The following is a 17,886-nucleotide window of genomic DNA, read 5'->3' as shown; positions in this document are numbered from 1 at the left end:
ATACCTAAAGCAGCACTGGCATACACAAGTGACAGTGAAGTTGCTGCTCATTCACAGGGCTGAGGTTTTATTCTTCCCTTCATCACCAGAACCGTGGAAAGATTTTATGAATGCTAAAGTTGCAAGGAAGATAAGGACATTATATGTATTTGCATTTCAAATGCCCATGACTATATTATGCCATGTATTTTACACTCCTTAACTTCTCTTCCCTGCAGAGGAAGAACTCTCATCCTGTTAGTAATCCTTTACAAGTGATCCCATACTAGCCAACTCCAATAAGCATGTTTTATTGCTCAATTAATTCTTTATTTCTGTCATGCCTAGGAACAGAAGCAAGATCTTGAAAAGTTTAAAACTTTTTTTTTTCTTTCTTTTGGCTCACATTCTACACAAACTGTTTCTAAAACTCTCATCCTTTCTCACTGACACATTAAAGTTCCTGGTCTCCTTTTTCCAGTTTCTAATCATGCCTCAGCTCCTCCTGAAACTCAAAGAGGCCCTGGCAGGCTTAGCTCCTCTCTCTCATTCTTTGCTAGCACAAAGTGGGGCAGAGTGGGCCATACTGGACAAATGGGCAGAAGGGGGAAGGCTTTATTAAAGTTTATTAAAGCTTCAATTAAAAATTGAAAGATTTTAATTATCATCGGGGTAAACACAAAGTATCTTAAGCTGTGACAATTTTTTCCTGAAGGCACAGAATAATGTGCGTATCTACAAACATCATAAATTACAGATCAGCAGTCTATACATAGTGTAAATAAATATTCCGTGGTTGAATTAGACATACTAACAAACTTCTGGGGATGAATACCATTTAATACCTTCAATAGCACATCAAAACTGATTTTTGTGTTAGTTTTCTTGAGAAGTCAGCTTTGCTGATCAACTGCAATTTTACTTTTCCTTGTTTTAAAATTTGGAAAAGGAATACAAGTATTTAAAAAATGAAAGCCATAAATCAGTAAATTAGAAGTTCTAGAGGAAGGATCAGAGCTGCAGCTGAGTGATTCTTACAACCTTGGCTTTACTTTATGCTTTACTGGGCCTCAAGCAAGCAAAATGTGGTCAGACAGCAAAAAAAAATTCCCTTCTGCTTCAATCTGGGAAATTGGGAAGGGCTGAGTCAGTTACAAAATATGGGGCGCAATCTGTTGTGTTACACCAGCCATATTGGTAGCTGGTCTTGCTAACAGGCCATTGTTTTTTACTGTTGTTTTCAAGAACATTAAGTCTTCCCAGCAGTCACCAACCTTCAAGCATGAAGAAGGTTAAGTGATGGTACTCAAAGTGTATATTGGTTTATGAAGTAACTGCCACGCTGCTGAAGGTATCACGCCTCTAGCTCTCTAAAGTTAGGGGAGCATGGAAACGCCCCTAGCCTCCCTCAATGTAAAATACGTTAAATATGTTGAATAAGCTGACTAAGGAACTTGTGGGCAGGAACTTCCAACATACCGCTGTGGTTTCCAAAGTTATCATCCGTCTGTACCCACATGCTGTGGGATGGCTTTAAAGGTGAACTGACGAGGAGACTATGATACAAACTCTGTTTTCACCTCACTAGCAGGCATAATAATCTCCGTGCCGGAGGTCAGCACTGATGGCAAAGTAAATCTAGAATGAGAAGGGTTTGGCCCTCATCTTACCTGTTAACATGAAAGCTCCCTAAGTCCATCCAGTTTCAAAGCTAGAAACTCAAAAACAGAATTATAAGCTTTTTCCCGCTGAATTACAGCAGTAAGAAAAACTGCCACTCTCAGCCTAAATAAAAGTGCATTTAGGGCTTGGGCTCTATTTCAAGTTCTTATTAGATCCTGGAAAGGTGCCACTGCAGCTCAAAGTCTCTCCTGCCTGAAGTTGCTTAACTTGTACAAAGGGGGTCTGCAACTGCACGGAAAGAAGAGCGTTCCTTTTGATTCCCCATTTGTGGCCTGGTTTAGCTCTGTACAACGATACTCTCGATGTGCTGAGCAGCCCAAGCCAGAGATGCAGCTCTGCTTTCAATCTCCACACCATCCTGCAGCCCAGGAAACACAACCCGATTGCCACACAACAAGAAGGCACCACCAGACCACCACCGAGCCGATGCTCAGATCACCTGTGACAGGTCAACACAGTTAGCCCTGAGCAGCTTCTGACTGCCTCATGCATAATTCATGCTTCCTTAAAGTGGTTTCTGTGTGTATTTTGACGGCTGACACTCCAACCTCATTTCTGATCTGTTGCACACTGGAATCTAAGAGCTCTAAATGCTAGCTGACTTCCCCCTGGAGGCGTTACGTTACACACAGAGCCTTTGTTCTCCACACCTCCCCCCCGGCCCCAAAAAAGCCTAGCACCTTTCCTGTAAATTAGTTCATGCCTTCAGTAGCTAAAAAGGAAATAGAAGAAAGTCAGTTCCTTCCTCCACCCTGCATCTTATAACAGACTCATACAGAAAACCCATCATAGTGGTCACCCACCCTTCTCCCGCCTCTGCTTTTCAAGTAGTAGAGACAGCTTCTTGAAAGCCATCTCCTTTGGTAACAGTTTGCAGGTTGCATTTTCAGAGTCTGTGACTGATGATTTAGGAAAATTAAAATCGGTGGCTCCACCAGCTTGGCTTACTGCCTCTCTCAGCTGGTCAAGCATTCAGGTGTGGTTTTTCACTCAAAGCAAGCAGGAAGATGCACCACTCCAAGCAATGGGAGCTGGCAGGCAGCTCCTTTTGTTTTATTTTTTTTTCATTATTTCCCCCATGTTTCTTAATTTGTAGAAACATTTTGTAAACAGACAGAGCAAAATTAAATATTTGCCCAGATCTTCCCTGTTCCACTGTAACATCTGTGTTTGCAGATTTTACATTTGATAACAAACGGAGAGAAGTAACAGAGAAAACAGTTTCAATTGTTCCATCTCCCCCTCCCCTCCAAAGAATAAGTATTCCTGTACCCAAAGGGCACTGAATGCCACATATTTTGTAAGTTGTTGCTTCCTCACTGGCTACCTTCCACCAACACCCATATCAAGCCTTAAAGAACGCATTTTCTTATTCAATCTTTTCATAAGGGAATGAAGAGATAGAACAAGGAGAAATGGCTTCAGACTGAAGGATTAGATATAAGAAAGAAATTCTTAACTGTGAGGGTGGTGAGGTACTGGAACAGGTTGTCCAGAGGATTTGTGGCTGCCTCATCCCTGGAAGTGTTCAAAGCCAGACTGGATGAGGCTTTGAGAAACCTAGGTCTAGCGAAGGTTTCCCAGTCCATAGCAGTGAGGTTGGAAAGAGACCATCTCTGAAGTCGCTTCCAACCCAAACTTTTCTATGATTTGCAATGTAATGTAGCACTACACCAATAATGACTAAGAAGCTGTTCTTTCTTCATTTCAGTGCAGCTTATTTTTGTTCTATCCTTGTCCAATCTGGTTAAATTACTGGTTTCCCTCTTTAAAAATATTTTAAAACAGTCATCCAACTGTTCTGATATCCCAAAGACTTGTTGCATTCCCCACCCAATCTGTCTTCGTATTTTTCCATGCTTTTCTTTCTACTATCATGCTGCTTCATTTTATTTGATCTTTGCTCCTTCCCCTTCTGCCTCTGTGTGTGGCTCTGATGATTCTCTGTTACCTTTTCAGCAGCTTTTAACTGTAAGAGCAAGGTGAGACAGATATAAAGTTTTGCTGCTGCATGCCCTGCTTATGCTCACAGGAGGCTGAGGACTTTCTCTTGATAAAAAGATGTTTCTGGGAACCGGAACAGACCTTTTCTGTGATGATATTAAAGCCAAACAAGTTTGTACTAGCAGCACGTTACCAGTTCACTTGGGAACAAGCCATACAGTTTTGATGATTGCAACGTTTGTGGCCCAATACCCAACAAGGTTTTCACAGAAAATTAAGTTTCAGTATCTACTCTATCCTTCTGGACAAAGGTGAAAAAGAAGCTCCTCCAGGGCATAGAATATATACCTCCTGGCCGAGACACAGAATTTAAATAGTTGCTGGCTGGCAGCATGCCTGCCTTTGCACGGTGACAGTCATCCCAGTGGCTTCATCTACCCTAACTAAAATAAGGTGTGGGGTGGTATCTGGGGAAAAACAGGAGTTCTATTGATTTGAGCTAGGGAACAGATATTTATGAGACATTTCACCAGTCATTCATACAGCGACTGAGAAAGCTGTATTTGTACAGGACATTGTCTGCAGACGCCAACAGGAAACAGTCTTATCTATCATGTGCTACCCTTCAGCAGAGGAGAGAAAACTCTGTCTCTAAAAATGGAGGAAGAGGGAGTGAGAAGGACAGGGATGTTAATTTTCTGTTGAAAGAAGCATTAGTGAAAATCTACCGTGCAGAGAGTTGGAGGCTGTAGAAAGGGAAGATTTCAGATTACCTGAAATAGAGAAGAGGCAAAGACTGCAGGTATGGGATCCAGTTATGTTGAAGACAGAAGTGTGCATCGCAACAGAAGATAATTAATTTGTAGAGAGGTAGTAAACCTGATCATAGTAATTTGGAAAGATGCTCAAAGGCATGGTGGCTGAGGAACACGCCTGGACAGACTTTGTAGAATGAAAGGACAAGTGACTGTTAAAAGAAATCGAGGAGTTGATAGTGATGACGAAAAAGAAATCCTCTATTGAACTATTGCTCTGCTTTTTTAACATGGAGGAGAACTGGCCACAGGAGACTGGATCTTATAGCTGTCTTTGATTTTCTCACCCTCATCTCTCCATGACATCTTAAGTCAGCATGAAAACTGAAGTCACTGAGTCTAAATGGGAGAACTGAGGGAAAAAAAATAACTAATCAGATGACCAGAAAAACACAGATTCTCAGTTTTTATCCAAGCCTCAGTAGCTCTGCCTCTACTTCACTGTGTTGCTCTTAACTCATGCTGTTAACAAGGTCACATGCAAAACATTTTTCTGTCTGTATGACAAGACAGCTAAGTATAGAGTGCTCTCCCCTTCTAGTCATTTGATCCTATTCAAAACATATATAATCTCCCAGGTCTCCAGTCTGTGCAAAGCCAGACATCAGCACATTTTTGACTACGAGGCACCTACAAAAAGATTAGTGATGGTCTTGTGAGGCGTGTGGTGCAGATTCTGTCAAGGGGCCAACATTTAAATAAGGTACCTTGCATTTTCAGTATGAAAATTCAAGCTCACTATTAGTAAAGTTAGTTTAATGTTTAGTCTGTTTTGCCAGCTACTAAGTACATATTTAATGATGTGCATGGCTGGCAACAGGGGAAGGGAAGATCTGTTCTATTGCTATTCCACAGAGAAATTAAATAGCTTGCTGAGTCTGCCTAGTTACATGTTATAGCTTTATTATGAATTCTGTCTTTTTAATGTAAATATGATTTAACAGCCACACACCTTCAATAGATGATCACATTTTACAGATCGCATCTTGTAACTCAGAGAATCAGAATACTATTCCGTATTAAGCATTTATTTAACACTAATCAGATAGCTTCTTAGACACTTGAGGTCAGACTTCTATCTTAATGAAACAGAACTTCAGACCTAATTATTAGTGAAGATCTAAGCATCCAGGTCTTACTGAGGATCTGTGAAATCTTGTCAAAGATCATACATTTCTCACAGGTATGCCACGCCAACCACTCAGTAAACACATCCCAATCTAGTTAAGATTGCAAAATCCTGTTCTGCTGACTCTTATTTTCTCCCCAGGCAAAATAGGGTCTTTAAGCAAATTTCTGTCTTAAGCTACTTAGTACTATTTGCTGCACTTCACCTTGGATGCAGTGCATTATCTGCACTAGCCCCTTAAGTCCTACTGCTCTTTTTACTTCTACCGTGGGCAAGTTAGCTACATTCAGAAAGGAACACAAGACATCATGCTGAAACCTCCTGATTACTCATTATGCTGAACCGGTGCGGTCCTGTAACAGCTCCTGTATGCTCATGCCTGCAGCACGTCTTCAACATGAGCCCCCATGCTGCTGTAACTTTGAGTTGCTATCCTTGCTATTTTCATCACTTCGGTTGATATGCATGAAGCTAGAAAAGCTGGTAATTCACAACTCACAAGATTCTCCATAAAAAAAAGCCTCTGAGAGTCAATGCATGATTGCAGCAAGCCCATCTTATCTGTGTCACCATGCCCTTATCCACAGCTGCAATTATGGTTTTCAATGAGAGGGCAGGACTACTTGACAGAAAGAAGATGGGGAAAAAGCTGTGCCAGCACTGCCATACAGCAGTGATCGTTGCCTTCTTGTGACTGACAAGGAGGGAATTTGGGATTAAACTTAAATGAGACATGCTAGAGGACTGAGCAGCACTAAAGAAATTCCTCTTCTCTCCCTCCAACTTCTACCCATTGCTCATCTCCTCTAAGGGCTCACTGCTCAGCTTTCTTCAGAGCTCTCAGTTTGCTGACTCTAAGCAGGATGTTCAAACTGACCTTGCTTGGAAGTGTATGCTGACAGTGTCTCACCTAAAAGCCTCGCTCCGCTGCCACTTTAGGGTGGTAGTTCTCATCTCTGCAGTAAATTCCTCTCTGCTTAGTCTCTTTTCCAGTTGTCATGGAAAGCAACACACCTCTTTTACACACACAGAACTGAGTTCAAGAAAGGCCCAGTGCTATTACCAGTACTAATTTATTCAGTTAGCTTTAGTTCCCAAATGAGAGCATAAAATGTAGGTTCCCTAGTGTTTCCAGGAAGAAGAGAAAGCAAGTGTAATAGCTGTGCAACGTGTATGAAGTTCAGAATCTCTTGCACACAGTTTTCTGTTTCTCACTGTTAGTGTGGCTGAATATAATCTATATCATTAAAATATTCTGCAAGCAGAGCATGCAGAATTCTTTCCCTCCCCCCACTTCTTTTAACGAGACAAACCTGCATACAAAACCCAAACTGGATCAAATTGCTCTTTTTGGCACTTCACACAACCCCAGTATCCCACACCCCTTTATTCTCTCAGTTCCATTTAGAATTAGAAATGCAATTGCCGAATTACTGCGAAGGCAGCTGTTCCTGCAGTATATCCACCCAGGCTGGAAGCAGGAAATAAGAAATCTTCCATGAAAGCCTGTAATTATGAGATTTCCAGCTTAAGATTTGCACACATGAACTGTTTGGAAGATGTTTGGATAAGCAAAGTTTGGAACACACCGCAATCTGGATAAGCACCTGGGTGCTTCACTGAACACGGTCTCCTGATAATACAGATACACGAAACGATAACCCCCTGAGGATTAACTGCTGCTAACCTTAACTAACGGAAAGCTTGCACAGGGAACCACTTCTTATTAGACAAGGAAGAACTTAGTCAACAGCTATTAAAAACAGGCTAGTGGGCTGTGTGCTTCAGGTGTTTTCTGCACCTGTCAAAATTTTGATGTCTTAAGAAACTTCTGTGCCTGCATTTCCCAATTATTATGATTTTTAATTGAATACTCACTGGGTGTTGACTATTTTGAAACATAGCTCCAGCAAGCTTAAAACTAATTCCTTCTACTTCATGAATCTGCTTTATGATTTAACTTTCAAAAGCAGTGTTCCAGCACTACTGTGCAGTACTTAGTTCAGAGTTATTCTTCTGGCTGATCCGTAATTCCAGCAGCTGAAAACAAAACATTCAATCTCAAGGTAGTGCTTAAGCAGCAGGAATGAAGCAATGCCTGCCACAGCACAGTGAGTTCTGAAAACCCTCCAGGATAACACTTCATTTCTAACTGCACCTGCATACAGCATCTTTTAAGTAGGCCTTTGAGTGAATACTTTGTCCTTACCTTAGGTCAGGGATAGCAGGAGAACACTGAGATAACAATATTTGAAGGGCATTACCTCCACACAAACCAGAACTGGCGACAGATTAAAGTATTTCATAGTCTCCCAAAGGAAACAGTTTTATTACACACTTCCCCTTCAGAAGGGATCACAGCTGGGGAAGTTCACAGCAATTTCTCCAAACGGTCTCCTGTGTATAAAGAGACATTTAAGAGTACACCTTCCACAGGATTTTACCTACTACTGAACATCCTGGGTTAGAACAAAGTCCATCCATCTCCATGGAAAGACTGCCCCTATCTTCCGTGCAATTTGAAACAGGTCCTCAGCTCCTTGGACTGGGGAGCACTCCCACAGAGCAGTACTCCCCGAGATTGCCATCGACTTTTGCCAACTGATTTACAAAATCTTATTTTCTGAGAGAAATTTGTAGGATACCTAAATTTCAGGGTATTCGGTTCAAAGAGCAATGGAAGGGTTTTGCCCCTCTACTGCCACTGTAATAAGAAGCAGATCTGAGAGCAGTACTCTCGATGCTGAGTCTGCTAAACCCTTGTTGTGTTGCACCTTCCTCTTTGTACACACTTTTAGACCACACTATGTTCATCTTTGCAGCACCAGGAACTTTCATAAGACGATGCCTCTTCCTAGAAGGTAACAGATTAAAACAAGGAACTCCTATGATCCTGTAGTGATTTGAGGAGGGGAAAGGGAAAACCATAGCTGGCTGTCCACAGAAGAGCCAAAAGAATCCTTTATTCAGTAAAAGGATTTATTCCTTCTGCCATACAGAGTTTGTTCATTTGTAGCCACAACAGTGACAGAAGAAATTTTATGTTGCAAGGTGAGGAAAAAAATGAAGAGCTGAGACATCTTGCATTTACAAGTCTATACCACAAACCATTAGAGTACTTAATGTAATTTATCCCAGAATTTAGCAGGCTAAATGCTCTTTTTGAACAAGGTTAGGAGGACTTACAGAAAGTTTTTAACAAATGTCAAAGCATGTTTTAAGTGCCAAGAGTGTTCCACTTTTTAGTCCAGACCAAAGGAAGACAGGAGGACTGCGCGTTTTACAGCATTACGGCCAGAACCAGGTGCACAACTGCTGTGAAGAAACGGCCTGAGGTCAGCTGACTTTTTCAAAGAAGCTGACACCAGTGAGTTCCTGCAGTACAACTCCAATTCCGACAAGTTTGCCCGTTCATGAAGATGCCCCTTGGAAATGTGACAGCGGTTTGGCAGCCTGTGAGCTATCATAAGCAACACGGTTTAGCATATTCTGAAAGCAGAGCTCGGGGGAAGGGGTCTGAATAGATTCTCACATCATAGTGCAGAAAATGGTGACATGAGCACTCTTTTTCTTTTGTTGCCTGGATGGAGAGCCAAACTCACACTTCATAAAGCACAACTACAGAAAGCTGTCTGGGATGCATGTCTCCGAGCAGTTTTAAGCATGACAGACCACAAACTACGTTTGCTATGAAGAAGGGCTGAAATAGCAAATACGTTGCATAGAATGTGCTAGTCCTGCTTTAGAAGCATTAAAAGTTAGATGCAGTACCACGCCTCTCACTGCGCATTTTAAACGTTTCTCTCATAACATTTAAGCAATAGAGAAAATCATCACCACTAATGATGGTTAATAACACTACTGCTTTCTATTGGTAGACACTTATCAGTTGAATTCTTCACAGGGTATGGAGAAATTAAGAGACAATTTACCAAAGTAAAATAAAGCCAACGGTTTTAACCCTAATAAAGCAAACAATCATATAAAAAAAACCAAAACAAAAACCCATTATAAAACCACAATCAAACCCCTCCATTTTTATTACAGTGTAGTAGCTTTTCCTTTAGAAACACTATTTTTATATATAAAAATATTTGGCTCCTGATATTTAGAACGGCTTCACTGAAAACAACAGATCTGTCCACCATTTCACAGCTCACCAGAATTCGCTCTGTTTGTGCCTACAGTTTTCAGTGGAGTTGACATACCACCTCTGTCACTTTTCTAGCACACCGGAAGCATTCCCTTCATGCTGGCCAACATCCAACCTGGGCAATTACATTTTATCTCCTTACTTTATCCTGCAGTCTTAACTCTATAATATTGTAATCTTTTTCTCTCTTTTGTGGCTGTACATAGCTGCACAGCTGCTCAAATTGCTTCTCCAAGTATTTCTGCAAATAAATTCTGTTTTCCAACATTCACAATAATGCAAACAAAAAATGTGCCACCAGGTTGAACTGAAAGACCATTCAGAAACCAGTGAGATTTTCAGATTATTTCTTCTCTACTTTATCCCTGGTCTAGCTCTTATTTTAGTAGACATGGCAGTGCTAGGTTAATGGTTGAACTTGGTCATCTTAAAGGTCACTTTCAACTTAAATAATATCCCAAAATCCTACAAATCCACAACAGAAAATTTACATAAGAATGAAGTAGAAGAGAGTGGTTAAGCACAATGGCTATGTAGAACTGAGTGAAAATTTTGACTCACAAAATAAACAGACTTTGGTTGACAAATATACTCCCATCAGCTCATTTTGACATGTTCAAAGCCCAAGATTTCTACTAGGAGTTCAACTTCTTATTCTACGCTACACTTTAAGAATACTTCAAAATGAAGAGCTAGGTGCTAAACAAGGGTCTTGCACAGTGTCCATGATTTAATGTCTCAAAATTATTTTTTTTTCATCTTTGAAGCCAATTCTCTAATTAAAGTCTTTTGGAAAAAATAACCCCAATTCACATATATTACTAACTGATGTTCAGCCAGCATACTGAAGAGTTGTGTTTGAACAGCACTACCTACAGATATACTCTGAATTCTGTCTCTTGGTCTACTTTACACACACTATAGAAGTGGTACTGGACACTGTCTCATTTCGCTGTTCTTAATGAGATCATCACACACAGTTCCACTGATTCAACCAGCTCTTCACAAGAATATAGAAGAGCTTACTTCTTCTTCTCAGGGGCTGGTGTTTCAACACAAGAGTCAGAGAGCAGTCAAAGCTGCCACAGGTAGCCTTGATCCTATGAAATTCACTCCTTTGTCCCTAGTAACTGTATCGGATTTAACAAGTCTCAACATAAAACTTGGGGAAAAAACAAACAAACAAAAAAGGAAATATATAGCAAGCTGCCCTCCTGCCTGCTGTGCATCTCTCAGCAGGACATAAATAAAGCTGAAAGCTGATTTCAATCTAAGGAATAACACAGAAGACTGGTCAGATGCTAGGATAATGCCATTTGATAGCTCCCATGTTTTATTTACTGCTTGGATCTGCATCTGTGGCACCTACATGCTCCACATCAATTACACAGAATGATGACCTTTTTAAGCTGTTAGCCAAACACCCATTCGGTTCTCAGTAATTCGCTGATTCAGATTTTAAACATTTTATGATTATTAGTTATTAAACTGAAACTACAAACACATGCGTGAGTTTCAAGGGGTCACAACTAAACACAATTCAGCAAGTACACACGTGAACAGATTGCCCAGAGAACCTGTGAATGTCCCATCCCTGGAAGTGTTCAAGGCTAGGTTGGATGGGAATTTGAGCAACCTGGTTTAATGGAAGGTCCCTGTCCTTGTCCATGGCAGGGAGGATGGAATTAGATTGTCCTTAAAGGTTCCTTCTGACTTAAATCATTTTGGGTCAGATTCTAGAAGCAATGATGGGAAGAGGAAGCATGAAGTTTATTTTAACATGCACAGCAAAGCTATTGCACAGCATGATAAAAGTTGTTTTATACAAAAAGAAAAATTAAGTAGAAGGCACGTTTCCTCGAACACTATGAAAAACTGAGTCTTTGGGAGGTCTTGTGTGTAACTTTAGGGAAGATCGTCAAGTGGCCACTGAAGAAGCACACGATTTGACTCTGACCTCTCTAATGGGTGTATCGCAAGGATTGCTCAGCACACAGCTGTAAGGTAGGAAAGAGCAACATCGGTTTGGACAATAGCAAGACATTTGAATGGATTACTGAATTGGAAAGGAGACTGTTCACTGAAGAGGAGAAGCAGACACACCAACAACTGATAGAAATTTTCCCAGAAGCAAACTGTAATAGGAGTGATGCGTAGTACTGGTTTGTTTTTCCTACTCACGGCAAAGGGACTCATCAGTTAACAAGTGTGATGCAGGCATGAATCAGAACCTACATTTCTGAGAAAATATGTACAGACAGAAAAGAGATAAGTGGAAAAAAACGTTCAGAGTTGTTTCAAAAAACCCAGTGTTCTCAACAGACCTTGATAATTTTAAGTAGCACTGTACCTTCTCTGAAAGTCTTGCATGTCTGCACATGTGCAAGACTCAATACACAAAGTCTCTCCGGAGTTATCTGGGACGATCACTGTAAGTTTAAGAGGTTGCTAATGCTCATAAGGAAGACTCTTGGAGGCAAACCTGTACCCGTTCCCTGATCAGGTTTGTTTAATCTGCAAAAATACTGCTGAACTCTAGGAAAGGGTGATAAAAAAGTTAGGGTCATAAACAGAACACAGTTCCCTCCTAGAGATCAACGTAGTTTCAGATAAGAATTAACACACACTGTTATTTTATTCAAGTCAAAAGCAATGGCTTGCAAGTAATCTATTCGAAACACTGTAAGGAATGACATGGAATTATACCAATTTCCCACCAAAATGGCTTCTGGCACAGCCAGAGAGAGGTTTCACCAAACCTTAGTTTTGTGCTGATTCGATCAGGGATTGAAATGGGGGAAAAAAAGAGTTACAAAGCAACAGCAGGCCAGGAGCAGGAGAAAGGTATGTAGTTTTAACTGATACTAACTTTAAAAAGCAGTGCAACAAGGCGGCTCAAGATGTGAATTTTATTGCTTTGGAAGTGAAAATAAATCATCATCATCATCCCAAGCAAGCAGTCTCTATGAGATCTGAGTTCTTCATTCATCCCAGGTATATGCTGCACAATGTCTTGCAAACACTTTTTTTTTTCAGAGAGATTAAGTAGCTTATTCTCAGTACTGAACAAGATGAAAGACCCAGATATAGCTCTTACATTTGAGAGCCCAGTACACACACATAGCTTTGCTCTCTAGCAGCTCTACTCCTACCTCAGGAAAGAAGAATGTGGTATAAATTACAGCTATGTTGGTCCTCAACACATGGCCATCCACAGAACCCACATCATGTGCAGATACAGCTCTCCTTCCTCCTCATTACCTATGGTTAAGAGAGTTTTAACTTTCTTAAAAGCCAGCTCAAAGCCCAGTCCAGTCACTCAGGCAAGGAAAGGATTTGCTTAGCTAAATCTCTATTATCATGATCAAGCAAGACAGAAATCCTGATAGTTTCCTTCCAGAATCATATCTAGTTCCTCTTCTACTGTAAGCAAAGTAGTTTTATGAGGATGTGATAACAGGACGTGAGTTATCACATGAACACTTACAAATTCAAATGAAAAAGCCCTTGATGTGGAAAGTGCTGTGAACTCTACTACTGAACAATCAACATTTATTTGCCTAGCTAGCAGTACCTCAAGCAGAAGTTATTTGCTTTAACTTCACCTGAAGAAAATCTGATTCCCAACTATGTACTGCCTTTTTTATAACATGTAAATGATACAGTTTTGTTCATTTTTTAAAGGAGTCAAACATGTACAAAATATCATACAAACACAAAACTGAGTACCTCAAACTACTGAGTCTTCCAAATGATTATCTTCTCTTCCCATTTTTGCATTCCTTGACTCTGCACTTAAGAAAGTATACTAGATTTCAGCATTTACTGGTTTTCCCACATACCCCAATGTACTTAAAGTGACTAAAATGAAACCACAAGAGGGAAAACTACTAGGATGACTGTTGCTGAGGAGGAAAAACCAGCAACCCAGGTCTGGTTCACAAACTGTCTGATGATTTGTATTTAAAGTGTTGAGAGTTAAGAGTCATCTTCTGCGCTGATTTGTACTGGTGTAAGTCAGCTGAGCTTATGAAATAGGATCTGGCACCACGAAGAGGACTGTCCTCCACAGGATACGATTAATGGCCACTTGAGTAAATGCAAGTTACTCATATCCTGCTAGTGGACTAATCTGTCTCTGTACATTCATGCTCATTTTTAGTTGCCTCCAGGAATCTGAAGGCGAATCTCATTTGTTGCCTAATGAAAGTAATTTCACCAGATAAAACACAAGCACACTGAAAAACCACTATTACTCACACATAAGGTGTAACCAATGCAGCATTTCTCAGGTTGCTTGATTAGGGTCCATCTCCAAACACTCAGCATTCACCACACAAACCTCAATCTCCTTGGCTGGCTATGGTACATTCCCAGCTGATTTGTTCCAAGTCTTTAAAGAGCAATTTGACCTTCTCTTTCATTATCCTCAATACTCTTACTTATTATTCTTTTAAGCTGAAGTGATTCCCAAAGTATGGCTGGCCAATTGTACATCTTCCTCAGAGCCCAAGGACTATCTTCCCTTTTTCAAAACAGAAGGGAACCAAGCATTTTTTTGTTAAACTGCAAACATCTGAAACAATGGACATATAATGGCCCACCAGCCAACTTTATTGGGCATTCAAAAGTGATACACTGATACTTATTTAATATTCAAGTTTATTTATACAATTACACAAAGAATACATATATACATACACATAGGCACTTTGAATACCTACAGTAAGGTTATTTTACCTAAGAAATTAAATTATTCTGGTCCAAAATACTGTCAATTATAGATCTCGATAAAGGGTACACCAAAGGAAGATGAAGACATAATCTTTGAAGACTGAATGCACTGGAATAATTTAGTGACCAAGTTGCAGAGTCCAGATAATGCAGAGTTCTGAAGGAATGAGCCACACAGTTTCACTGAGTCTATTAAATCACAGTAATACAATTACAGGAGAATAAAAAATTATCAGCTGATACTAGAGGCTTACGACCCTGATTCAAGAGAAGGCAAGAGGTTTTGAAGGAGGCAAGAGGTTTTGAACCATAAGCAATATGGAGCATGGGTCAAGATGCAGAACTAGATCTGAAGTACCATACTAACCTGACAACTCATCTCTACCTAATCAAAATGCAGTTAAGTCTAACCTGGACTTCAAGAGATCATGTGCTGTGGTGCCATATGTTGGTGAGTTAGGAAAATACTGACATGCAAGATTTATACTTATATTTATAAAGAGCACGTGCTCTTTAGCCAGTAATACACCACGTTTAAAGAGAAAGTAGTGGGATGGGGCAGCGTTACCTCAAGAATTGATCTCAAGCTTTTAACACTGGCGGCCAACAACACACAAGTCGTAAGGGCTCCGCTCTGCACAAGGGAAGCGCGGGCAGAGCATGTGAAATGAGCCCAGCGCACGCACAGACCGGTGTGTGTTCCGCGGCGTGAGAGGACAGGCCATGCGCTCGGAAAGCCACGACGAAAGCAAGCGGGGAAGCTCCCGCAGCGGCCGCGCTGCCCGGTGGCCCCGGGGCTCCGCTCCCCCGTCACCGCGACCGCGGTGCCGCCGTGCGCAGCTCCGTGCGGGACGGGCAGGGGCTCCCCTGCACCGGCACCCGGCCCGGCGGCTGGCCGAGGTCAGCCTCAAAGCCACGGAGCTACTTGCTCTAGTTTTTTAGCCGAGCTTTTATCACCCTGCCTATAAAACCACGCAACAGATTGGACCGGGAGAGCGCCACCGGCAAATGGACCTGGTTTCATATCCGGCACACAAACTCCGGTATGCCTGTCCCCGCGGGGGGAGGGAGATGCCAAAAAAAAAAAAAAAAACAAAAAAACAAAAAAAACACCAAAAAAAACCACGTTTTCCAGCCCGGCCGCTTTTCCAGCCCGGGGCCCCCGCGGCTCTGCCCTGCGACGGGACGGGCCGGCTGCGACCGCGGCCCCTAGCCGCGTGTGCTCCCCCGCTCCTCCGAGCAGCAGGGCAGGGAACACCTACCTGCCGAACCGCCCAGGGCATCCTCGCTCTCCAGAACCCCTCTGTGCTTCGCCCCGCGGAGCTCTCCCTTGGATTTCCAAACGAGCTTTACCATCTTGATCATCTCGGGCAAATCCCAGGCCAATGTTCCCTGCTGATAACCGGGCAGGCTGCCCATGGGAAAGGGCATCGGCTCTTCCCCTGTCCTCCTCCGCCTGCCCGGCTCTGCGGCGGGGAAGAAGCGCTCCAGCACCGGCATCCTGGCCCTCGCCCCGCGCCGCGGAGCCGCAGCCACCCCCTGGCCGGAGCAGCCGCGATGGGCATCCAGAGCGGGGCGGGGGCGCCCGGCCGCCCACCGCCGCCGCCCCGCGCAGGGGGCGCGCCCGGCCCCGCGGAAGGAAGGAGCGCCGGGCTCCGGCAGCCGCTCTCGCCGCCCGCCCTCTGCGCGCCCTCAGCCCGCCGCCAGGCGCCGGCAGCCGGGGCGCAGCGGCTGGCGGGCAGGCGCGGGGCCGCCGCTCATGCCGGCGCGGCGCAGCGCCGGGGCCGGGGGCGTGGGCTCGGGCCGGGCTGCCGGCGGCGCGGAGCGGGGGCTGGCGCAGCCCGGCAGTGGTGGGCAGAGGAGCCGCGCCGGCAGAGCCGCCCCTCAAACCTCAAACTCCGCTGGACGCTACGGCGGGGGCGGTTTGACTTTATCCCCGCGGTGATGCCATGGGGGAGCTCCCACCGCCCCGCCTTCCTCCTCGCCCGGCTGGCTGCGGAGCCGGTGGGGGTTTTGGCCTCTTAGTCAAACCCCGCCGTCACCTCGGCTGCCCTTCGGCGGGAGGAAGGGCGGTGATTCACGGGACGCTGCGAGGGCCGGGAGCGGAGCACAAGCCCCGCTGGCGGCGTGCGGTACCCCCGCCTGCCCCGCGTTCGTACGGCCCCCCCGACCGCGCCTGCAGAAGGGCAGTGGAGGTGCCGGCGCATGAGGAGGGATCGGGGAGGAAAAAGTTGCTGAAAGGAGGGTTTTGGGCGAGGGTGCGGGGTCCTTATCGCTTCGGCTGCAAAGCTCCACCTGAGCGGGTTCACGTTAGGACACTGCCTGGTGGCAGCGGTCGCTCACAGACTACGAGGAGAAAATTATTCATCGCTAATCTTTAAAAACAAGGGAAAGCCGCCTGGGACACTGCTGTGTCTCATGCAGCAGCAATGAGGTGGCGTGGTGGGGCTGCGCAGCTGTCAGCCAGCGCTTCCCCAGGCTTGTGGGTTGGCTTGGGCCAGGCCCTCCAACATCACCGGCTTTTCCCTGGGATCCCTGACCCGGAGGGGCCATGCGATTTTCACGACTTTTATATTGCCTTTATACAATATATCCCTTTTAGCCTGCTATCGGCACTGGTCTGTTCCTTAGTTGTTACTTTACTGAGTGTTCAGCAGAGAGGGGAAGGGTGAGTTCTTGCACCAGCACTTGCACTTTCAGTAAATTGCAGGGGACTTATTTAATGGGATTTGAGTAAACATTATAATATTTCCTAGCACGCATAGTTTCTCCAGGTTTCATTCAATGCTCTACCATCTCTTTGGATGGAAAAGAAAATCGGCAAACAAGCAGGATCTTCCTTTACAGAGGAAGAGAAGCCAAGGGAATGGACTGATAGTTAACACTCGTACATGTAGAAAACAGAGTGCACAAGCCTTTCCTCCTCACATCAATATAAGCAGGGGCAGCATGCCCCTGTTATAGCTCCTCTGCCTTGCTTATCTTAATGTTCAAATGTCAAACTGACAACTCTAATAGTTTGCAAAAATTTTGACTACAGACTGCAGTGCCATGTTATTAGCCTACTACACTTACTAGCTCTTGAAAAGTCTAGTCTTGAAAATTGTGAAGCACTTCCAAAGTATTATAGTATTGCCGTTGTCTTGATATTTTGCAGAGTCCTTTGCATCAGGATATCCTGACTCGTAAAACAAAGGGGTTAAGAACAAAGAAAACAAATAGATGGTGCAGTACAGTAGCACAAGCATTAACACATTCATACAATCTGTGGTTATAGAAAGGCAAATTTTATTTTTTTTAATGTCATATGGTTTCTTGAGATACTGCAGGTTTTTCATATTAGTGCATGTTGTGCAGTTACTTTTTAAAGAAATGTTCTTGTCAGAAAGGGATAAACCAGACAACTGAAGTCCAAAAGACTTTGAAGACTCTTTGCCTACTGGGTGGTT

At 43.4% G+C, this 17,886-nt stretch overlaps 1 protein-coding gene across 2 annotated transcripts in view; it reads right to left on the bottom strand.

Moving 5' to 3' along the window:
• PDE7B (phosphodiesterase 7B) overlaps nt 1–17,886 on the bottom strand; it is a 174,622-nt gene that overhangs the window by 65,999 nt on the left and 90,737 nt on the right. The window contains exon 1 of one of the 2 annotated variants that reach the window (XM_027897024.1): nt 15,700–16,020. The exons of the other annotated variant lie outside the window; for it this stretch is intronic. Within the exon in view, the coding sequence (XP_027752825.1) occupies nt 15,700–15,937 (238 nt within the window). The 5' untranslated portion in view covers nt 15,938–16,020. Of the gene's footprint in view, nt 1–15,699; nt 16,021–17,886 lie in introns of those variants that run through there. 2 annotated transcript variants of the gene reach the window in all.

Source organism: Empidonax traillii, unplaced genomic scaffold, assembly GCF_003031625.1.
Source record: "Empidonax traillii isolate 1590-97213 ecotype Southwest subspecies unplaced genomic scaffold, ASM303162v1 scaffold526:size440949, whole genome shotgun sequence".
Lineage (NCBI taxonomy): Eukaryota > Metazoa > Chordata > Aves > Passeriformes > Tyrannidae > Empidonax > Empidonax traillii.
This window is presented reverse-complemented; position numbering and strand designations above follow the sequence as displayed.